General features: G+C 39.3%; 2 protein-coding genes across 2 annotated transcripts; one reads left to right on the top strand and one right to left on the bottom strand.

Annotated features, from left to right (window-relative positions):
- The first annotated feature begins 10,770 nt into the window (after nt 1–10,770).
- On the top strand, nt 10,771–16,942 carry LOC131318863 (transketolase, chloroplastic-like). Its single transcript, XM_058348879.1, has 7 exons — nt 10,771–11,411; nt 14,099–14,189; nt 14,304–14,409; nt 14,580–14,862; nt 14,954–15,102; nt 15,183–15,336; nt 15,717–16,942. The coding sequence occupies exons 1-7, from the start codon at nt 10,929–10,931 to the stop codon at nt 16,674–16,676; spliced, it is 2,226 nt and encodes a 741-aa protein (XP_058204862.1). The 5' UTR covers nt 10,771–10,928; the 3' UTR covers nt 16,677–16,942.
- A 3,003-nt stretch (nt 16,943–19,945) lies between these two features.
- Nucleotides 19,946–23,183, bottom strand: LOC131319209 (small ribosomal subunit protein uS10y). The gene is made up of 4 exons (XM_058349369.1): nt 23,069–23,183; nt 22,847–22,992; nt 21,538–21,651; nt 19,946–20,302 (listed from the first exon to the last, which is right to left on the bottom strand). Exons 2-4 carry the CDS (start codon nt 22,956–22,958, stop codon nt 20,160–20,162), a joined length of 369 nt encoding a protein of 122 aa, XP_058205352.1. The 5' UTR covers nt 22,959–22,992; nt 23,069–23,183; the 3' UTR covers nt 19,946–20,159.
- Nucleotides 23,184–25,039: the final 1,856 nt, after the last annotated feature.

Here is a 25,039-nt window from a genome sequence, read left to right as displayed (position 1 = left end):
AAAATCTCAAAACAATAATAAACGAGTCAATCGCGGAGCCATCAAACAGGACCAGCTCAGAGAGAGAGAGAGAGAGAGAGAGAGAGAGAGGAGGAGGGGGGCCATCGAAACAGCTGGAGAGAGAGAGAGCGATGGATGGGGCCCGAAAAGGCGAACCTAGGCGGGGCCCAACTGCAAATAACAGAAGAAGCAAGAACAACAAATCTTAGGGCAATTCGAGGTGGGCCCCTAGACCACCAGATCATCAATTCTGCTTTAGGCCTTTGGCGTTTAGTGCGCTCACTTGTCTCTTGACTTTTTTTCCCAAGAATATCTGGATCAACGTACGCGTAGCTCGACTAATCATGCCGAAATTAAAAGATTGACAAGAAATCACTTTCTACAGTCCGACATCAAAAATCAAACATTAATCAATTATGCGGGAAACAAATCTGTCAACTAACCGGACTAACAGTTCCGGCTTTCCTTCTCTCTGTCTGTGTTTTTCAAAATTTTTGTATTGTTTGGTGGACACGGATCAGAAATGACACACGCGTGCTCTGACAATTATTCACGCGCTTCAACGGAGCGTCTTTTGGGACAAAGTTGCGGGAACTTTGGGAGAATGCTAGACAAACGGCTTACACTCAGCAGGGACGGAGCACTTGAGGGCTTAGAGCATCTCTAATCTAGCACCCTCCAAATTTTTATTTGAGAAGATCAAATTAATCTATTTTATTTAAAAAGTAGATTTAGAGGATTATATTATTTATCTCAACTCCAATCCAACACTCTATTTTTCAACTCCAACACATATTTGGAGGAGATTTATTTTTTCCTTCATCATCTATATTTAGAGGATCAAGATTCATCCTCCAAAATGGAGAAGAGTTTTAGAGGATGGGTTGGAGAATGTTTTTCCTCCAAAATGAAGAAATGGAGTATGGGTTGGAGATGCTCTTATGGGAGCCACGGACCTTGCTATGTTTCGATTTTTTTTAGTTGTTTATTTTGCTTGTTACTCCCTTCGTCCGGATTTAATTGTCCCTAGTTCTATTCTAACCAGCTAAAAAACGGATTATATCTTTGAATCCGTAATGAATTTCATATCGAATATGAATCTTGTTTGATAAATCTCGATTAGTTCTATAATACAATGTTTTCGAAATCACATAAAACATTTTAAATTAAAAGATATAATCGATTGAAAAATGACACAAACTCCAAAAAAAAGACTATTAAATCCGGACGGAGTGAGTAAAAATTATTATTTCATATCGGGTGTTATTTAAACATTTAATTTCTTGTTCGTTTTCCTTTTTGAAAAATAAAATTTCAACTCAAAAAATACTTATTATCCTTACTTTCAAGGGAATGATGTTATGGTGTCCCCGGTTATTTTGGTGACACCGTAATTTTTGGCATAATTTCACCATTATGAGCATAACTAAAACCCATTACAAGCATAACTAAACCCAAACAAGGTATAACCAAGGAATATCTAAAAAATCAACCAAGGCATAACCAAACCCAACCAGGGCATAACAGAAAAGTTATACTTTGCTATGATTCTGTTATGCTCATGATATGTTTTGGTTATACTCATAATAGTTTTGTTATGCCAAAAGTTACGGTGTCCCCAAAATGACCGGGGACACCGAAGTCATTCCCCTCTACTCATTATCCCTATCTTTAATTATTATTCTTTTTTTTTTCTCTCTACTCATTACCTCTACTTCCAATCATTACTCTCATAAAAAAATTTTCAAAAACTCATCCAAACACAATATAAATACTTTAAGAATGTGTTCGTTTTGGGTTTTAAAACTCAATTCCTCCCTCTATTTATGGTCTCTCATAAATTTTTTCGTCAATTATTAATCTCATTTATCTTTTTATCTCTCTCCTACACAAAAAAAAAACTCTCTTAAAATCTAAACCAAACAAATCTTGAAATTTCAAAATCCTGTTGTTAGAATCCAACCCCCCGCTTTTACAAAATTTTGGTTCCTCTTACACGCTTCCGGCGATACTGAAATAGCACCGTACAATGCTTTCAAAAACGGAGGCGCGTGGGAAAGACGTTGCAGTGACACGACGGCGAGGTGAAAAAGGTGGCAGGTGAAGGTGGGCCCGGGCTATTCCTATGTGGGGCGTGACCCCTCTTTTTATAAATCTAATCTTAAAACTGGCGTTTATATACGAGGTCAAACTTCATTAATTTCACATGGCTTAATTTAGTATTAAGTACTTCTATTTACTACTATTATTAGAAAATTTTAAGTGTACATTATTTCCCACTTCACGCGTTTACTCACTTTCTTATGTACTTTTCAAACAAGACATCTTTACGAGAAGTTAAATTAAAAATAAGTAGTTGGGTGAATATATAATAGGAGTATCTCTTATTCATTTGCCAAAAATATTTTCATCGTTCTAGGATTTATTTTCGTACTCTCCAAGTGAATAATTATCCGATATGAGGGTGGAAGGAAAAATTTGTCACTATTTTTTTTTCCAAAAAGTCGCACTCTCAAATTCAACGGTTCAATTCTCAGGCATTTGCGTTGTTTATTCTCTTGCCTCGATGAAGAGAATTTTCCTTAAGTATTAAATGACTCACCAAAGTATTATGAGTGGCTTGGAGGTAGAAGAGACGTCGTACTATCGAATATATCTCTCAATGCATTTCTTTTCCTAGTGCAATAATTTCATCATTTGATCTTTATGATTAATGGAATTTTCTTAGACGTTCAAAAGAGACGAACAAACCAAGAAAATAAGACAAAAAAGCGAAGTATCACTTGAACACGAATTTCAATGGAAAGCGACCCTGTAGGCTTTCGCATCTCTCTAAAATCTCAGTCATGATAAAAATCAAGCTTGGTTCATTTAATCATCACTTACATCAATGTGCTTCTTCCAATTTGTGGTGAACCCAAGAACAAGATCAAAATCGAACCAATTTATCTTACGAAACAATGCAATCTAATAGCAGCCTATTAAAAGGTCTGATTCAAAGAATAAAGCTAACCTCCCAACAAGTTTTACTAGGCTTTGATGATTGTTGTTACTTTTTGTTCAATAAAAACTTCGAAAATACCAAAATTTATTACGATTCCCTGTTACAAGCATAAATCACCTTTGTCTCGACAGCATTCTTCGGGAGCCGGAAAACTAGTTTATTTTTTTTGAACGACAAAATAGCATTTTATTAGGGGAGGAGAAATGTATCGGAAAACTTGTTTATGGAAAAGATTTAAACTTTAAACTAACACCAAAGCAGAATTTAAACTAACACTAGTGGTGCTTAGTGCTAATGCTGCATGCATAAATCACCTTTAATTTGCAAAAGAAGTGTGAATTAGCAAAAGCACATGCTGAAACTAATCCTCCAGTTGTGATTGATCTGAAAGATTAAAGAGACCATAAAACATGATAACAGGCCGAAAGAACCACACTTTTGTAAATCACGAGGTCACCGATTCAACATATGTTTTTTTTTTTTAATTTCTTTTTAAGCAGGATGTCATGAGCTAACTTGCACACACGTCAGACTAATTCCTTTAACACATTTACGCATGAATAGAGGTAGCTCCGAGCATTGCTAACAAAAAGAATTAAACCTGAAAACTTAAAAATGAGCAAAGCCCGAAATTAATCTCAGGCAAAGACCACCAGACTAACCCGAGATTATTCAACAGATGTCATGTCAATCAAATAATAATATTGGTTGGCCCTAATACTAATAAGGATGCAAATAGCAACAATATAGGAGTAGGAATCAAGGGAGAAATTTTATGATTGTTGGTGATTAGCAATACTGTTTGAGTGGGTATGATTTTTCTCTTTATGTCAATTGGACTTGACTAAAAAGGACATTTCCCTCGGAGTTTTCCCAACTTGTTTGGCTTTTACTAATCTCTCCCCGTCCCTTCAATACAAAAGTTTACTGCTTGTTTGGATGATTTTTGGGTAATGAATGGAGAGAGAAAATAGAATAATGATTGAAAATAGGGGTAATGAGTAAATAAAAAAATAAGAATAATGATTGAAGAGAAGACAAAAATAAGATTAATAATTAAAAGTAAGAATAATGAGTGTTTTTTGAGTTGATATTTTTTTTTCAAAATGTCATCTAAACAAGTCAGTAACACAGAACTATTAAGGCAAGGCAATAAAATTTTTTTTTTTTTTAAAGTAATGATTTAAAAGTAAGGCAATAATGTTTTTTTTTTTTGTTCTTAAAGCTTTGTTCCCGTGTCTACTGTACTCTGAACTATTTACTATACAATAATGTATTCAACCTCGTGTATTAAGACAGGAGCAGCTGTTGGGAATTCGATCAAACCATTAAACACATAACGCACGAAAATAATCAAGGAACAAAAACAAGATCGCGAGACACGGAAATTTTTACGTGATTCCTAAACAGAACATCACAACAGTTCCACTATGTATCAAGCAAAGGAGTATAAGTTACATCGGGTGCGTATGGAAAATATTTACTCCACCAATTACCATATTAACCTTAGCAAAGTGTGATCCAACTCGAATCAGGCCTTCACAGGTCCAAAAACAACCCAAATCGAATCAGGCCTTCCCAAGGTCAACAACAACGACTGCCATGAACATTAAATTCGGCTCTACTTTATAAATCCATTATGTTACATGCACAGACAGGAAAGTAGTACGATTATCTTGTGCATTTGAGTCCACACAGTTAAACACAAGCTCGGTTCTGTTTGGTTTGGATTTTAAGAAAAAAAATTAAGGTAATAAATGGAGGAAGATAAATATAGAAGTGAGAATAATAAGAGATTTTTTTTTTTTTAAAAAACCGTGTGCAGAGAGAGGAGTTGGTCCTGAAAGCCCAAAGCGAAATGTTTTCAATTCCTTAGGTGTGGTTGGAGGATGGAATCGTCGAGATTCATTCACTTCTTAAGATTCGAACCAATGGAATCAGCTTTAGTTAACACTAGTGAGATGATATTCAAAAAAAAAAAACACTAGTGAGATGACTGCGCGCAAGGTGCGGGCGCTGGGCCCATTACCAAACTATATAGTTCAATGGAAACACTCCTAACATATTATCAAAATACTTGAAATGGCAAAATTGTATAGCTGATTTTCTTGTATAACACTCCATACATACATTAGTATATAAAAATGGAACACGAAAATAATTTAGATATCGAGAAGTGTACAATTCATCAACGAAGCAATGTATACAGTTTTTTACGGGAGCGGGGGGCTACTGCCCCAGGTTTTTGGGCCCACCCCGGTTTCGCTCCGATAATCGGAAACGTTCACTTTGTAGAGCTCGTTGAGTAGAATAACTTTGTAAAAAATCAGCTTAATTGGATATCATTAAGTACCTGATCGGAACCTTTTTATCTTAAAAAGAATAGATCCGAAACACTGGATCAAATCCACTGTAACCCATGGACCGAGAGTTATATGGGCTCCGATCAGAGACTTAATGATATCCAATTAAGCTGATTTTTTTGGATGGTTATTCTACTCGACGAGTTCTACAAAGTGAACGTTTTCGATCATTAGAGCGAGACCAGTGTGGGCCCGGAAACCCGGGGCAGCAGCCCCCCGTTTTTTACAAGTATCAAAACAAGTACAGTTGTACAGTTTTTTACAAGTACGGTTATTTCTTCACTTTCACTCCAAATCTATAAGAATTACTTAATTCATCAAAACCGCAAATTAAAAGTGGAAGCAAAATTATGCAGCACACAATGCTAAAGTACTCTATAACTAAGTCGAAGCAATATTGTGAGTTTGTCACCATATCTTGGTTGGGATGGAAGGCTTTCATTTTGAACCTCAAATGTCTGCTTCAACAATTGCTTCGCTTCATATTCCTGCAGCAAATATTCCAGCTATGGTTTTTCCCACCAAGTGCAAGAGATAAGTAGCCGTCACAAAGTCGACATGGTTTCAAACTATGAAAAATCATGGATCTCTTCTGAAAGCCTATCAGAATAACAAGATTTATAACTAACATATCTTACTGAAAGAATCAATAACCAAAACAAGTGAATATGCCCTGCCCCCAACTGACGACGTTATGAATCAGATAACGAAATTTGAACTACTAAATTCCATGCAGTTTAACGTCCACACGAATTCATAAAACCCATATAGACAGGGCTGGCTTTGAGCTAAGCCGAACGAGGCCGCTCACTTAAGCCCCCGAATTTTGGCTCAAAATTAGGGCTTCAGATATCCCAATGGAAAAGCTTAATTTTGCTATTCAACAGATACATGATTCAAGTTGTAGGGGCCTCTCTATTCCTTCCTCGTGAGAATATTTTTTCCCCCTCACAATTTCGTCTTAGGTCCCAAAAATCTTATAGCCGGCACTGCATAGAGAATAAACGAAAGACGGAAAACTTAAAACCAACATAACCTTAAACAAAGAATCAAAAAAAGAAAAGGAAAACAATATCCAATATTCAGAGAGAGAGAGAGCAACAAATAACGACGACGATAGTCACGTCGACCCTACTTAAAAGACTAAAACATGCAATCAATTATTGAATAGATATTGAGGGGAGGTAAAAAGACCGAAGTGAAAACCTAAATTATTCATTAGTAGATAAGGGATGCTTAGCAAATTAATTTTTTTTTGTTAGGGATGACAAGAGGGTAATTTCACCTACCAAACTCACCTAGTCAATTGCTAATGCTTAGCAAATTGATGCGGGCATGCTCTTTTAAGGGGAATGGAAAGTTTTCTCCTTTTCTTTGAAGATCTACCTACCTAACGATCTGTTAGTGGCTTCGTCCTCTTAATTATGATGCTGCTATCCTAAATTTTAGCCATATTTGCTCCCAAATGAGTGCCTCTTCTAACTGATGCAATGGTCCCATCGACTCCCATTTGTAATCATAAGTCCAGAACTTCAATTTGGTGGGTTTGTCTACCAAACGAAAAAGAGAAATCTGGTACATTCGTTTAAGACCATCCACAAACACATTAAAAAATAAAATATCACTTTATAAGGACACATAACATAACGAGTTCAATTATCCTTAATGTTTTGTTTCCAAGTTGCACATTCTTTCTAATGAATTCCTAAGATTTCCACGCAACAACCAAAATAAATGTTTAACTCTCTTTCAATGAGTAGTTATTTTATGCCCTTCTAAATTATGCGAGCACTAAATTATAACAGAAGTTGTGGCATGAGACATTTTCATCATATTATGTTGTATATACATTTAACACCCAAACAAAAAAAGAAAAAAGAAAAAAAAAAGGAGGACAAATATTTCTACCCAAAATGAGAGAGGGACAAATACATAAGAACACTTAAATACATCATTCATGTTGTAGGAAAAATAAACACTTTTCGACTACCTCATTTTGTCTCAAGACCGAACTTAGGCACTCTAGATGAAGATAATCAATGAACGGGATCTGTACAAAGAGGGTGAAAACTAATTAGTTAAGATGGATAATTAATGTATAAAAGTAACACTTTGAATTTAATTTTCTCACAAGAATCCTACATTGAACAAAACAATTGAAGTATAATAAGAACCCTAAATCGAACAAATGGACAATCTCGTAACAAAATCAAACACTACAATCGAAGAATAATAAGAACATCGAAGAGTTTTGAGCCCAAAGAAAGTTTACGATGATAAGTTTTGTGCTTCCTTAGAATCTACTCTGCCATCGCTTAAGGCGGACATAGAAGCTGCTGCCACAGACACGAGTTGCTTACGAGGGACTTGCATGCGCTTGCGGGCCTCTACTGGTAGGGCTTTGTGATTCTGTCTTCATCGGTGAAGCTTCGCAATTTTTCGATGAGTCCTCTGCGCAGAGAGAGAGAGAGAGATAGAGAGCTGTGCATGTGGAGGGGAACCATATCTCAACAGGAGAAAGAAATAGAAGAACGACATCGTTTTGGTTGAAAAGGCCATAAAACGTTAAAGCCACTGAAGCGAAAATACCAGAATAAATGGAGGGCAGTTGGGTAATATCGCCGTTCCAAATCTGAAAACCCACCTCTCTCTTTATATACAGGAGGGAAATAACCTAAAGGCCTCTAACAGTTTTGGAGGCGGGGGGGGGGGGGGGGGGGGGGGGGGGGGGGGGCTGCTGCCCGGGGGGGGCAGCAGCGTGCTGCTGTCCCGGCTTTCCGGGCCCACTCCGGTCTCGCTCCGATAATCTAAAACGTTCACTTTGTAAAGCTCGTCGAGTAGTAATGATATCCAAGTAAGCTGATTTTTTACATAGCTATTCTACTCGACGAGCTCTACAAAGTGAACGTTTTAGATTATCGGAGCGAGACCGGAGTGGGCCCGGAAAGCCGGGACAGCAGCCCCCCCGCTTCCAACAGTTTTACCATGCATACAGCACACAACACACAATCTCAACGGGTTTGGCCAAAATGGGCATGTGAAAGTAAATAAGTGCTTGCTCTCTATAAGATCGCATATTCGAATTCTATGATGGACTAACAATCCAAACCTTGAGGTCACTCGGGGTTTGTCCGGTCATTAACTTCAAAATTTCAAAATTAGCCAAGGTGTGCATAAGTTAGCCGGGCATCCGGTCATAAAAAAAAATTGTACCATGCACGCACACCTCTGTGTTGTGGATTCGGTGAAACTAAAAAATAGATTGTTGGTTTCTCTTTTTAACTTTGTTTTAATTTTGTCTTTTAATTATTACTCTATTTTTCTCTTCAATTATTATCTCATTTCTTCAATTATTACTTTCATTTCTTTCTTTACTCATTAACCATCTCTCTAATCATTATCGTATTTTTCTCTCCACCCACCATCAAAATTAAAATACCCAAAACTAGCAACCGAACAAGGCCAGAGTTGTTGGGAATTGTCGCTAGCAACCCATTTCCAAAACCAACTAGAAGTAAAACTTGGGCCTACATGTGATATTTTCTATTTGGGCTTTTCTATTGTCCAAATACTAAAATCCAGTAAACAATTAAGAGATGGGCCAGATAAAAAGAGCTTCCACAGATTGCAACTCTAAGTCTCAAGGCCTCCAAGATGGGTTCAATTGGCTGAAAGCCCAATATGGCTCTCTTTTTTGAAGTTCCGAGAGGTGCACATCAGTTAGTGATATTGAACTGTCTCGGCGTATCCTGTCCAGACGGAGGTAGTGACTGTCTGAACGGGATATACAGAGAAACAGAGAGCCGAAATCAAAGTTGCGGTAGCAGCGATAGTCCGGACGAGATTTACCACAGTCCAGAATTTACTGTCTCAAAATCGAGCCGAAACACCACATGTTTAACCCCTGGCAAAGGGCATACTATTACGAAGTAAATGAACAAAGCTTTTCGTGTCAATTCCGAATTCTCACAAGGAATCGTCCAACTTTGTTTGGATAACGAATTTTGTGAGAACCAAAAATAAAAGAAAGGTAAAGTGAAAAAACTACGTTTGTTTGGTGACACAGCACAAAGATATCCAAGGACAATCCCTGCAAAATAAGAATTTGTGTTCACCTCTGAAGCTAAGCTTACGCTAATGAAGATTGGCATGAAAGAGATCATTGTCAATTACTATTTTCTTACTGCTATTTCTTTGTGTGGAGCTCGAACCAAGCTTCACGGATTCGATGGTGGTTAGAACTCTTTATGTGGTACGATTTGGTCTTTCAGCTAATTCTTCAAAAACATAATTCAATCTCATTCCGTTCAACATTTGATTTAGAAACACTTGTCTTGTTTCAAAAATTTAGTCAAGAATTTCAAACTACGATTTTAATTTGAATACGTATCAAATACTTAACATTATCCAACTAAGTTAATTTTATTTTATAGTACTAATTGAAAAATAAAACGTGCAAACAAACAATTTCAATCATCACATTAAATCGGTAATAGATAAAGAACTCTCTCCGTCCCCATTCTTTAGTCCCAATTAGCACTTTTTTCAGTCCCAAAAAAGAGTGTTCCATAGGAAAACTAAATGGGTAATAGATAAAGAATTTCCACTTTTACCCATTCATTTTTTACTTAATAATACTAAAAAAGTAAGAAAATGTAATTATTGAAGGGTAGAAAAACAAGTTTTCAAAAATGTAATGATTGTGTTTCCTTAATTATTTGAAATCCTAAAAAAGGACTAAAGAATAGAGGCGGATAAAGTAGTTTTTTAAGTAAAAATTAACGGAATCCCATAAAAAAAGACTCGGTGCGAGTCGCCCTCAAAAGAACAGTGACGTTCACCCATTGGCTTATTTAGGAAGGCGGAGAAACGTCAACTAAATATGATTAGCTTAGTTGTTTAGAATTCATGCATCTCACTAAAAGCACAGTTGGCTAAGATTTTTACGGTACGAGAAAAATCACATTCTTACGTAGTTTGAGAATATGATATCTAGTTGAATTTGTTATCAAGAATCACATTCCTACTCCAGCTCTGGATTACCAGTATTATCAGCCTAATTGAATTAATTTCATGGTGATTAGTGACTGTGGACTAGTTTCCGGTGGTGTTGGTACGTAATTATTCTCTTGTAACGACGGAAAAAAAAAAAAAGGCCGCCAGGTGGAGAAACCAACTACCAAAAGGTCCAAAACGAGTTACCAAACAAAATGAGGGACCCAGAGAGGAAAAACGACACCTAAATCCTACCGAAACTCCAACGGCCACGATTCTCTACTCCCATCCCATCTAACCGTCCAATTTCCTACATTTGACCTCGTGCCTACCGAAAAACCCCCCCCCACCTGAATCAAAATTCTGTTGGACTCTGCCTCACCCCACCCCAACACACACACACACACACACACACACACACACACACTCTCTCTCTCTCTCAGTATAAGCAACCTCACACTCATTATTTACAAGAAGTTGGTAGTAGGTAGAGACTATATATATAATCTTTATATAGTCAGATAAAAGACTCGTTCCTCTGCTTCTCTCTCTCTCTCTCTCTACCCATGGCTACTTCCACCTCCTCTCTCTCCCTCTCCCAATCCTTCCTCTCTCGCTCTTCACCCAACCCCATCTCAACCCACCAACAATCCAATCGCCTCGCCCTGTCCGGATCCAAACCCGGCTCCATCTCCCTCTCTTCCACCGTCGTCGCGGGACGGAAGGGACTGGGATCGCGAGCCGCCACGGTCAGGGCGGCGGCGGTGGAGGCGGCGGAGAAGACCGATGACGCCGCGGCCGCATTGGTCGATAAGTCGGTCAACACGATCCGGTTCCTGTCGGTGGACGCGGTGGAGAAGGCGACCAGCGGCCACCCGGGTCTGCCCATGGGTTGTGCCCCGGTGGGACACGTGTTGTACGATGAGGTGATGAGGTACAACCCCAAGAACCCTTACTGGTTCAATCGGGATCGGTTTGTGCTGTCTGCTGGACACGGGTGTATGTTGCAGTATGCTCTTTTACATCTTGCTGGTTATGACAGTGTTAAGGTAAATTTGTTGCATATTCACTTGTTTTTTTTGAATTGGGTTTGTCTTTTTTATAGGTCTTGTCTTGAGTTTGCTTTCATTCTGATTTTTTGTTTTGCAAGTTCTGAATAGTGAAATGCAAATGGTCCAAATGGATGAGTGTTATGGAAATGAGAATGTTAAGGTGGATACGGAGCGAGACCAATATAGAATTCCTAGTTAATACATTCGTGGATGGGTAGAGTAGCTTTTTTTGGGGGGGTACGATGGTCAGGGGTGTCCGGGCCCAGCTTACGCGCACCCTTACTATTCCCCTCCCAGGTCCGATCAAACTAGGCCATCCACGCTGGGGCTAGGTGATTCACAAGAGATTTCTCTCTTGCGGCCCGGCTCCAAGAGGTTGCCACAAAGATCAGTTAGAGAAAAGAGACTAAGATGGTTTGGTGTCATGCAACAAATATCAATAGATGCAATAAATACTGTTAAATGGTAGTGCTAAAAGGTGGGGGAGTAGCTAAATGTCTGCAGTAGAAGAAATAAGTTTTCTGAACAATTAGACTATGCCTTAGTAGAGCGGAATAACACATACAAATTCATGTGGCTGGCTCCTATTGAATGGGAAAAACTGAAAAAGGCTTGGTTTGGTTTTACTTACAGTGGGTTATTTCATAATTTCTCATGTAAATGGTGATCTATCGCATGTCAAAGAAATGGTTAAGTGATTGCATGTGTCTTTTTAGCTTCTTAGTTTGCTGATATTCGTACAATTTCTAGCTGCAAATATTCTCGGGAGGTAGGAATGAGATAATGTTAGCATGAATGAACTGCGGTTTTATGGTTCGTGAATGAGTTCTGGAGGTTGAATCAGATTGTATGTTTTCAATTCAATTGATCATAAATTGCAAAGACAGAAATGTTGTTACACCTCGTGAATCATATAGCCAAGGTAAATAAATCAACACTATTGTTAGGGACTTAGATAGAGATGTAACCCACAAAATATATTGTTTGAAGTTTACAAGTCTTGGAAGACAGAATATTGTTTATATAGACCTTTCTCTTTGCTTTTCATGCATTCCTTGAAGTAGCTATTTGCTTATCAAGAAGGAACCAAAAAATACCTTTGTCATCTCCACCATTTTGAGTTAATGCCTGAAATAGGTGTCTCAACCGCTTGATATTTTTTAACTTGCTTTTCCCAACTTCTATTCTTCTATACCACACTGTTGAAACTCCAAGTCAGCGATTAAAAAATCGTGACTAGGCGATCACCTAGGCACGACTACGCATGAGGCGAGCCTATATCACCTCAGAGGTGTGAGGCGAGGTTTAAAGAGGCGAACAACTAGTCGTGATTTGGCTCGACTAGGTGTGAGGTGCCAGAAAATCTCGCCTCACGTCGTCAGGGCAAAATTAAAATAAATACTTACTGTTACGTCGATTGATCGAACAATAGATCAACTTTAGAACTCGTTTCTTCTCTTTTTGATGATCGACTTCAGAGATCCACTTCAAAGATCTACTTCTTGCTCCTATCAGATACGATCTCACCCCTCTAGGATCGAACATCTCTCTCTCTCTCTCTCTCTCTCTCTCTCTCTCTCTCTCTTCTTTCCCTCTGGTTCTCCCGACACACACACACACACGATATGTCTCTGGGATAGAACCCCTCTCTCTCCCCCCTCTCATTTTCTTCTCTTCGTTTGGTTCTAGTCTACTAACAGTACACACTACACACACACACGATAAATACTAAGAAGCACGGATACGGGATACGGATACGCGATTTTTTCAAAAAGAAGAATACGATACGTTGGGGGATACGTTGAATATAAAGTAAATAAAAAATATATTATATATAATTTTTAATTCCTAAAATTTCATTAATGATTGAAGTTTTTCATTACACAATATATATATATATATATATAACTGTATCTATGTAGTTATATATATATCTATATATATACACACACATAAATACACACAACGAGAGAGAGAGATGAGAAACGAGAGAGAGACTTACGAGGTTGTTGCGAGAGAAGATATCGTCGGTGTGTTTCTGGTGTCAATTGGTGGGGGAAAAAGGAAAATATAGTCCCTACTTGCAATTTTAACCCATATATTTTAAGTAATAATATATTTACCCTACCGCGTATCCAAAACATATCCGAGCATATCCAACACGTATCTGTGCGTATCCAAAACGTTCGGATACGTATCCGGAGCATATCCGAAATGTATCGGGATACGCACAAATAATTCTAAAAGCAGGATACTTTAAAAAGAGTATCGGATACGTATCCGGAGAGTATCCTAGAATATCATTGTCCGTAGATACGGATACGATACGTGATACGTAGGCCAAAATAGAGTATCCGTGCTTCATAGGATATATATATTTTACTGTTGGTGGGCAGTGGGCACACAAACAATATATATTTTATGAATGAACGTATTTTGTGTTTTTTTACTAGTATTTCATATGTTGGATTGTTGGTTATTATGCAATATGGTGATGTTAAGGACTGAATATTGGTCATTTAGGTAGTATATCTTTCCTTTTTTTAAATGCTCGCCTCGCCTCGCGGCTCGTCGCCTTGTCTTTTTTGGGCTTTGTCGCCTCACCTTCACCTTACACTTTTTAATCACTGCTCCAAGTTATATATGGATGCTTATTATGTTGTGTTCAAAATTAAAAAAATCAGGAGGAAGACTTGAAATCTTTCCGTCAATGGGGGAGCAAAACACCTGGTCACCCTGAGAACTTTGAGACCCCAGGTGTTGAAGTCACAACTGGTTAGTTCACTTCCCTTGAAGTTCAACTTAATCCCCTGGCATTAGTACCCCGTGTGATTGTTCTTTTTTCTCACATGCTGATTTATAGCATGCACTTCCTGGTTCCTTGTTTAGGACCTCTTGGTCAGGGTATAGCTAATGCTGTTGGTCTTGCCATGGCGGAGAAGCATTTGGCTGCTCGATTTAACAAACCTGACAATGAGATTGTCGATCACTATACGTAAGATCTCTTACATGCTTTTCCTTATGTACCCTGTTGTCTACTTAAGTGCTGAGTTCTAGGATTGTTGGTTGTTTCTCTTATTTCACAGTATTCTTTCTTCGTGTCACTTTCTATGCTTCTTTATCCTCTTTATAAGTAGGTGACTTAATGATAATGGAGTTTTTTAGGTATGCAATACTCGGCGATGGTTGTCAAATGGAAGGAATTGCAAATGAAGCTTGTTCCCTTGCTGGACACTGGGGACTTGGCAAGCTGATTGCCTTCTATGATGATAACCACATTTCCATCGATGGCAACACAGAAATCGCATTTACTGAGACGGTAGAGATGCGCTTTGAGGGTCTTGGATGGCATGTTATATGGGTAAAGAACGGAAATACTGGATACAATGACATCCGTGCCGCCATTAAAGAAGCAAAGGCTGTCAAAGACAAACCCACTTTAATCAAGGTCTAGTCTCCCACATGATAATGACACCTTTGAAGCTTCTTTCACTCTCAGTTCTAGATTTTGTGATGTTTCTTTTCTATCGGCTTTACAGATTACAACCACCATTGGCTATGGGTCACCAAACAAGGCAAACTCGTACAGTGCACACGGAAGTGCCTTGGGTGCTAAAGAGGTTGATGCCACGAGGAAGAACCTTGGGTGGCCTTATGAGCCATTCCATGTGCCAGAGGATGTTAAGAAGTAATCGTAATTAAGACTACATGTGCTTGGCCCATAGAATTTTAACTTATATCTGACAATGTGCTTCTTGCAATTGACAGGCACTGGAGTCGCCATGTTCCTGATGGCGCTGCTCTTGAAGCTGAATGGAATGCCAAGTTTGCAGAGTATGAAAAGAAATACAAACAAGAAGCGGCAGAATTGAAATCTCTCATCAACGGCAAATTCCCTGTTGGCTGGGAGAAGGCACTTCCGGTGAGTAGGTTTCCATTTGTATATGTTCCTCATTAACGCTTTGTGTGCTATATATCCTGAGAAACAAGGGCAAGGGTACGTCACGTGGCAATTTTAAGAAGTTAGATATATGGATGTACAGCAGGACACGACAATTATCTTTTGTACATAGATTTTTGATCTGTTTAATATGCGAAGTATTTTACCCACAAGGGAATGATTTGGAATTTTTTTTAATAAGTTGAGTGGCTAATCAATTAGGTCTGTCGATGATACATAGGAGATTCATGATTATTTTGTTATCGGATCGAGATAGTTGTGAAAATGATTCTTCTACTTATCAAAAAAAAAAAAGTTGTGAAAATGATTCTTCTGATAGTTGATTTATGTTTTGTTGCCAGACTTACACCCCAGAGAGCCCAGCAGACGCCACCCGGAATCTGTCTCAGCAATGCCTTAATGCCTTAGCAAAAGTCCTTCCTGGACTTCTAGGCGGAAGTGCCGATCTCGCTTCGTCGAACATGACACTACTGAAAATGTTTGGCAACTTCCAAAAAGAAACCCCGGAGGAACGTAATGTTCGATTCGGAGTTAGGGAGCACGGCATGGGTGCCATTTGCAACGGCATCGCTCTCCACTCCCCTGGCCTAATCCCCTACTGCGCAACTTTCTTTGTCTTCACAGACTACATGAGAGGGGCCATGAGGCTCTCTGCCTTAAGCGAAGCCAGAGTTATCTACGTGATGACTCACGATTCAATCGGATTGGGAGAAGATGGGCCAACGCACCAACCCATCGAGCACTTGTCTAGCTTCCGGGCGATGCCAAATATTCTAATGCTCCGGCCAGCCGATGGCAATGAGACCGCTGGTGCATACAAAGTTGCTGTGATGAACAGAAAGAGACCCTCAGTTCTTGCTTTATCCCGCCAGAAGCTACCTAACCTTCCTGCAACATCAATTGCCGGAGTAGAGAAGGGTGGGTATGTAATTTCTGACAATTCTGTGGGTAATAAACCGGATGTTATCTTGATCGGTACTGGTTCGGAGTTAGAAATTGCTGCGAAAGCTGGGGATGAGCTTAGAAAGGGTGGAAAGACTGTTCGTGTCGTGTCGTTGGTGAGCTGGGAGTTGTTTGATGAGCAATCGGATGAGTACAAGGACAGTGTTTTACCGGCTAGTGTTTCTGCTAGGGTTAGTATTGAAGCAGGATCAACTTTTGGGTGGGAGAAGATGGTGGGAAGCAAAGGAAAGGCTATTGGGATTGACCATTTTGGAGCCAGTGCCCCGGCGGATAAGATATACAAGGAGTTAGGACTTACGGTGGAGGCTGTAGTTGAGGCGGCCAAAGCTCTATGTTAGCTAGGTTTGTTAAATGGTGACAATTTTTTGCACCTTCTTTTGAATGGAAATTTGGGTGTTGATATGGCTTTCTAAATCGTAGACGGCGGCTTTGCGTAGGACAAGTTAGGGAAGCCTAAATCCTTAAAACTTGAAAATCCTCTTGGATGAATAAGAGTGAAACTACAATTAGCAAGAGGGAGATGTTTTTTTCCCCGTCTGATCTGATATATTCCTCAATGGATTTTGTAATGTTTTGAAAGACTCATCCTGAGAAGTTTTCAGTAGGCCTTTTGTGGGTTTTGCTTGTGATTCTGCTTTCTATTATAGAAACATGGTGGTTAATGGATAAAGTAGGTTCCCACTAGATGGTTGTTGGAGCATGGGCTTCTCTGATCTGTGAATCTGAATAATGGATAGAAAATTGCTAAATCCGCAACCCTTGAACTATTTCCACAAGCCTTATTGTGGGAGGCTTCGGGCAATGAGCATTGAGTATAGCTGCAGTGGTGTGAAGTTAGCAATTTCCAAGCAGAGGTAAGGTTGAACACGTGGTTGGATGGTTCCTGAGGAATCTGCTCTCTTGTCCACTCCAAAACGATCTGAGAAGAGACTCTGACCACTATACCATTTCAAGGAATCCTAGGATTTCCACTCTCTGCTCTCGTGTGGATGTGCAGGCCATTCTATTTCCGTATTTCGTATGGGTTGAGTTTTTCTCTAGTACCTGTCATTTTCTCGCAATGCAAGAGTATCTTAGCGGTAAGATACAACTCCAGCAACTGTCCCACACAGATACTGGAGAGGGTCCATTTTCGTTTTGTATTTGACGTTTTCTATGTTATGTTCACTTCGATCAAATTTGTCAAACACACTTTGAACTTGTTATTTTACAGTTTCAAATCCTTAATGAAACTCTTGATTTGTTTTGAGGAATGAACAAACTAGTGCTACGTTTGAGAATTTTGTGGGTAGAGATTCTATTTTGACTCCTTTTTTCTTAAGTACAAAACCCTTAAATGGACCGAGGCAAAAATAAATTTTAAAGTGGGGTCAAATTAGTAAAAATGGGGTAAAAATCATACCTATCTCTAAAAATTTGGCAGCCATTGGGGTTGGCTGCCCACTCTTGTCTCTATGTCCCTCCACCACTGGCCATGGGCCCTAACATCAGAAAAGTGCTAGAGTGGACAACCAGTGGGGAAAATCACCCCTTCAAGTTGCCACTCTATCACTACTCCGATTTTTTTGCCACTTCATGTACTACCTTGTTACAATCACGCTTAACATGACAAAATGAACAAATGATGCAGTCTTGAATAATCACGTCGCAGTCTGCATAGGTTGAGATAACCATTAAGCGCTTGAAAGACTTGTTTAGCGTCACCTTCCACTATGATGCAAGGTAAGGTCGTTAAGAGCTGTCAATTGGGCAAACCGAAAGCCCGCGGCTTCAATAACACGCACTGAGGCGGCCCTTTTAGACAACTCCATAGCAGCCCCAACAACCACACCATTCGTATCCCGTGCAACAAGTCCTGCCCTGCCCCTACCTTTATTCACAGCCACCGCACCGTCAACATTAATTTTGATTAGGGGTGGCAAACGGGCGGGTTTGGGTCAAATTGGGTAAGTTGTTAGTGGGTTGGGTCTTTAATGGGTCATTGACCCATTTAGACCCATTAACTATGAGTCTAATTACCCATACCCAACCCGACCCATTTATTTTAAAGCAAACCCGACCCGCCCATTAACCCAATTACATATATACTAAAAATTATGATCGAAAAATTAGAAAAGTAAAAAAAAATTATGATCGAAACTCATAAATTTTTTCAAAAAGACGAGAATAAGTAATTTTTTTTGTCTTATTGATTTTTTTTTTGTCTTTATTCAGAAAATTATAAGTTTCGATCAAATTTTTTTACTTTTCCGATTCCTCTCATCAAAACAAATTAATAAGTCACAAAAATATGACACAAAATAAAAAAAATGCAAAAAAAATTTGAATAAGGACAAAAAAATAAGTCAATTTTTTAATCCAAACCCTTTGCGGGACTACCATGAGAGAAATTTATTCACGGCGGAGCACAATTTCACGGGTTCATTCGCGTAATTAATGGATGAGATGTGTTTTCAATTTTGACTGGTCAAAATAATTATTACCGGTCACAATTGTTTTTTAATTCGGACCATTCAAAATATTTTTGGACGCGTGTGATTTAGCACAAAATAATTGAATAAAAGAGAGAGAAGACCATGCTGCTGGAGATTGGGGTGGGGGCGGGGAGAGAGAGAGTGAAGATTGGGGGGGGGGGGCGGGGAGAGAGAGAGAGAGCTCCTGGAGATTGGGTTGGGAGGAGAGAGAGAGAGAGAGAGAGAGAGAGAGAGGGTTGGGAGGAGAGAGAGAGAGAGGGGGGGGGGCGTACTCCTCACTTCCCAATTGCAAAAGAGACCAATTAAGAGATGAAATTTGGTGGGTTACTTTCCTTGCCCATTGGGTCATTTAAGTTGACTCAATTAATGCCCAATTATGACCCAATTAATAATGGGTTAGCTGGGTTTGAACCCATTCTTACCCAACTAATAAATGGGTTGGGTTGGGTCTATTTTCTAGTTGATGGGTCTGAATTTGTTAATGGATCTGTGTTCAATTTGCCACCCCTAATTTTGATGACACCCATAGGGGGGTTGATTTTCACTAGCTAACAAAGCTCGGAGGCAGCGAGACCACACCATTCATTTATCCTAGGTTGTGTTAACTTGTTTCACAAGCTAACAAAGCTCAGAGGCAGCGAGACCAGAACCCTGAATCATCAAAGATATCTCATCAAGGAAAGGACAGCGCTAAAATTTCATGGTCTGAAGTCCTTTGTGACCTTTGGGATGAGCCATCCCTGTCAAACGTCGTCTTCATCAGAATCGCCCAAATGAACTCTGTACTCTTTCATCTAACATCTTTGACAATTTTTCCATATATTTACCTTTTATAAGAAGGGGGCAAACTCCAATCATAACCCAATATGGCCACATTACCGATTTACATCTCCAAACTTAACCGTATGCCAAGGAAAACAGTGTTCAACGATAAACTTTATCTCTTGGAGATCTTAGTCCTTGATCCTTCTTTTCTTATTTGTAGGATGCAACCTGATGAATATTCTGTGCGGACTTTGCAAAGGAACAGTTAAAACACTTCTGCACTCCCGACCAATCTCCAGAAAGGAATCCATAAGAGAAATTTCCATGCATCAGCAGACAATGAATAGGTATGAATAGAACAAAAGAGGTTAAAAAATGGCCCACATTCAAATTTCTTGTAAATGAAAATTTAACAAACAAACAAAAAAAAGTCGATCCACCTCGCACATCAAACTGACTTTTTAATTTCGGAATCGTAACTGCAAAATCTTACAAGAAATTCTGCTACAAAACTCAATGCCATATTGGGTAACAGAGAAAAGGTTCACAGACTAAACTATAATCAGGCCCAAAAAACCATGTTTAAGAATCAGCAATTGTAACCTCGACCTCAACACCAGGTTCAATAGTGATGGAGGTAATCTGCTTAACCACATCTGGGGAGCTGAACAGATCAATCACTCGCTTGTGGACACGGAGCTCAAATCTGTCCCAAGTATTAGTTCCTGTGGGATACAAATTCTAAGTTCAGTTTCTCAAACAGAAGCCAATAAGCTGGACATGCTATGATTACACTACTCAATTCCACAAAAGTCAAGAGCATCAAATCCCAGGAGACATAACAAGGAAGGTACCATCAACAAAGCAGGGGCAAAGCGTTTCTGGACAACTGGACATGGTAGGATTTACAGGTCTAAATTTCACAAAACTTAAGATTGTATTCTTAAAATACATTGTGAATCGCACATTGGGTTGAGTCTACACCTCAGGCCCAAGTAAAGATGTGAACTTTAGGACGACAGGCATAAGGGAAATGAACGAAGGTGCACAGACCAATGCTCTTTGGTACAGTCCAGGATGAGGGAGAACAGAAATGGAACAGACACCGCTTGAAACAAGTGAGGGGAGATTGTAGGGAGGAGAGGGAGAGCATCCCTCCCATCCTGGAAAAAGATAAGGCAAGATAAAAAGGGGGTATGGTGTTTAGGTTTCCAAACAGCCCAAAAAGTCTTGGGTACCCCATTTTGCAAAACATCATCTCATTTATTCAGCGAATGACAGTTTGATATTAGGAAACATCTCCTTCCTACGCCTTTCAGTTCTACCCAACCAAACAGAAATCAGGGAAGTAGAAAGTGATGAGGGACCGAGGTCAAAACAAATCGAATGTGGGGGATGAGAATGTCAGTTGCTCTTATTTAAGTAACATTTTGCTCCTGTAACCTGTCATGGGAAACGAAATATCTACAGAGTACAGAGGTGGTTTGCTGTCAAGATGACCCAAGACAAAGACTTGGGTGCTCCCGTTTTTACCAAAGGATAACTGTTTCACCAAAAGTGTTAGGATCCAGGACACTTTCCTGGACACTTTCATTGACCAAGTGTCTGGACCGTACCAGGCCTCCTATTTTTTTCGATCAGCCCGTACCACTGTACCAGGCCTCCTGTTTCACACCTTATTGGACGGTTGGACGACATGGACAACAGACTGCATGACCTGTTTCAGTTATTAAGCATGATATGCACCGGGGAACAATATCCGCAATTTTCAATCTTCTTAAGCTTATTGAGAAAATGAAAACAATAGAAGTAAAAATAAATTCACGACCTCCAAGTCTCCAACGAGAATGTTAAAGCAACAGTTTCATATTCAGCAACCCAAAATACCAGCATGATGTAACTGATAACAAAATACAGATAGACATATGATTATCCACTCAATCAGAAAAAATGTCAGTACCTTCACCGCAAGGGGCCTTCCTAGTAGTGATGTGTAGAACCTTAGTGGGCATTCTCACCGGTCCCTTCACCCTCAGTCTCTTGTCCTTGGCACCGCGAACCAAATCAGCACACACTGCACATCCATAACCAGAAAAAGGTACAAGATATCAAAAATGCATAATGACTCCTCAAGATCAGAACGCAACAAAGGCAATTCTGTTCTAAGCCATATAAAGAAATTCCAAAATTATCAAGTAGGGAAAAGAGTTTCTCCTAAATATAAACCCTTAGGAGACTCCAAATGTTGGTAATGAAGGATCACAACTGCCCAATGCTTCCTTTAAGAACACCCATGGGAGTTCTAGTCCAATTTCCAAAAATTAGGTTAATTACTAGGGGTGTGCACGGGTCGGGTTCGGCCTCGAACCCGAACCGAAGGAGTGGGAATAACCGTCCGTGTGCCCGATTTTTTTTGCTCGGGTCGGGTCCAATCAAAACCAAAGTAATCTATATGAATTGGTCGTCTTTTGGACGGGTAGGATAAGAAAAACAGCACCCCGAGCCCCGAACCGAAAACTGATTTTTTTCAAAAAATGAACCCAATCTCGACCGAACCACATGTTCGGTCCCGCCCGAAACCCTTCGGGTCGGGTCCGTCGGGCCTCGGGTTTTTTGCACACCCCCTTTAATTACCACATTTCCACAACCCAAAATAATATCCACTTCTCCATACCAATCCTGGAAACCAGAAATTACATTTCTATGTTCGAAACAACAATTCTAATTACCATCTAACCTATACAGCTATACTTTTACCCAGGACCAGTCATACTAGAATGAGTCTGGTACAAGCTCTTTTTTTTTTTGCTAAGGGTAGAGGAGGGGGCAACTGGGCATAGCAACCTTCCCTGGGGCGTGACCATAAGGACTCCAACCCATAGCTGGCCCTGGAAGGAACCAAAGAGCCACAGCAACTACCGCCCCACCAAGGGCTAGTGGACCAAGTTCGAGAGGGTGTTGTTAGCACGACTTGAACCCGTGAACTCATGGCCACCCAAACCCTGTGGGAGTGAGTCAAGAGCCACCAGTCATACTAGAATGAGTCTGGTAAACGCATTCTCAATTACGGGGTAGTTTTTCCTCTGGAAAATAGCAAAACCGCGCTCGAAAAAAGCAAAATGCTCTGCTCTTATCAGTACAGAACACTAAATCGTACTACCCTAACTCAGTTCACTGATTATAATTATCCATAATCACATCCAATAATAGGGCAAAATAAAGCACGAATTTCCACATAACCAGGAAAAAAAACACAAAAAAAGAGAAACCTTTCTCGAGATTCTTGACATTCTTGGAGGAGAGAGTGATCCTGATCTTGTGAATTGCTTCCTGGGGTTCCTCTAAACCCGGCTTCGTCGGCTTCATCGCTGCATACGCCATTCTTCCTTATTACGTCTTCGGATTCACAAAACCACTGAAACAACCACCATCGTTAACAATAGAAAAACAAGAAACGATTCCATTGAAATTCATTTCGGACGTGAAGATACCTGAAGATGAGAAACAAGAGGCGCGAAAGCTAGAAGCAAATCCAAGCCCTCGTCCATTTGGAAAGCAGTTTATATATCTGCAATTAGGGTTAGGGTTTTTGCATTAGATCTATAGGTGTGGATGATGGGTAAGGCCGCCGATTAAAAAAAAATGATGGGTAAGGCCCACATGGAGTTGGGCCATAATTTTGAGCCCGGATTAATTGGGCTTCACAGTCCACACATGCTAAGAGGCTGGGCCATACTTTGAGTCCGGATTAAGGGCAGAGGGGAAAAAAAAGGAAAAATTAGTAACAAAAATTCCTTCCATTTTTTGATTCGTGAAGAAAATGGGAATAAAATCAAAAAAATCTTTTGGGTTGGATATAAATTTTTTATATGGTGTTAGAGCGGGCCCATTCCATCTCAAATGTTAAAAAAAATCACAATCTGCACTCGACGATAGCAAAACCTGAAAAAGGCTACACAATAATAGATCCAAAAAGTTTTACACGTGACAGACTTCAAAACGGCCTGCACGTGAAGGAAAATGTCAAAGAAAAGAATCTCACATTGATTGGGTATGAATCGGGCAATCACTTTACTTTTGGGTTGAATATAAAGTTTTTGCCATACAAAAAAGTATTACACTTTCTTCCCACTTTCCCTCATAATTATTTTCCTTTCCCTAAAATCCCAAACAAAGCAAACTCTTACGAATGATTTGTCTTTGTTTGGCATTTTAGTTTAATTTTAGTTTTGTTTTTCAATCATCATCCTATTTTTTTTTCCAATCATTACCATTTTTCTCCAATTATTACTTTGTTATCTCTCTCTATCTCTCTCTACTTATTACCCCTCCCTCCAATCATTATTTTATTTCTCTCTCCACCCACTACCAAAACTAAACTAAACTAAAATGCCAAATAAACAAAGCTTTTTCGTTCCCGTTATAATTTTGGTCGGTGTTTAATTTCCTAATGTCATGAATTCTACTATGTGCAATTTTCTGTATTTTATGGATATCTATAAGAAATTATTTGCACGATGAAAAAAAATAGCAGACGAAAACATAACTAAAGAAAGCTAATCTTGATATATAGCTCTTAAGAACAAAAACTCTCCCTCGTTTTATTCTTGTGGTTGTTTGTTAATCCACTTTACTTCCTTCTCTTCAAATAAAATTGAAAATTTCCCTAGAAAGTAGCATTTTGCTTTCTAATAATAGAATAGTGCTGTGTGTATATATGCTATATACATATCATGTACATATGGGATGGTCCGAAGCACACAACACACAACTTATATCTTCCAATTTATGGAAGACAGTACCGAACACCATTAGATCACGAGTTGTTTCTGATCACATCTTGCATGAACTAGAAGATGTGCATGATCTTGACATTCTCAATCTTTCGCATGAGGGACCTGCAATCAAAGATGATGTTAATGAGAGAGCGATTCTCTATGTTGTTTGCTGAGAGAAGTTGAATAGCAACTAAAGCATCCGTTTCCACTTCCAAAATTTTCATATCTTCCATAAGAGCAAAGTTAAGACCATCCCTAATTGCCCAAAGTTCAGCCATGGTGCTAGACGTGGCCAACAATTCAGCTTGTACAGTAATCTTACTTCTGGGTTCACTCTTTTTTCTTCTGATTTGAGCTGGCTTACGAGCATGAACGATGTGCAATTAAATTTGACTCTATATCTTGACTAAGAAAAGTGGATGTAAAAACACTTTAGAGTGGCATGATGCAGCAATGGAAGGATTACATATCCGTTTCTTTTTCCAACAGTTTAGTTCCACGGAGTACTACCTAGAATAATGTCTTCACTGTAGTTCGTAGTTAGCGAAGAAAGAAACAGTTTCTGTGGCACTTGTTTACTTGTTGCTCATTTGCTCGTAGCAATCCCGGCCACCAGAGAACCATCACAGACTCCTTTGTGAAAAGAAAAGTAATCCCAAAGTTTTGTTGGCAAAAACAGATTAA

The sequence above is a fragment of the Rhododendron vialii genome, chromosome 3a (genome assembly GCF_030253575.1).
Source record: "Rhododendron vialii isolate Sample 1 chromosome 3a, ASM3025357v1".
Classification (NCBI taxonomy): domain Eukaryota; kingdom Viridiplantae; phylum Streptophyta; class Magnoliopsida; order Ericales; family Ericaceae; genus Rhododendron; species Rhododendron vialii.
Note: the sequence above shows the minus strand (reverse complement) of the source record. Positions and strands in the feature narration are given on the sequence as shown.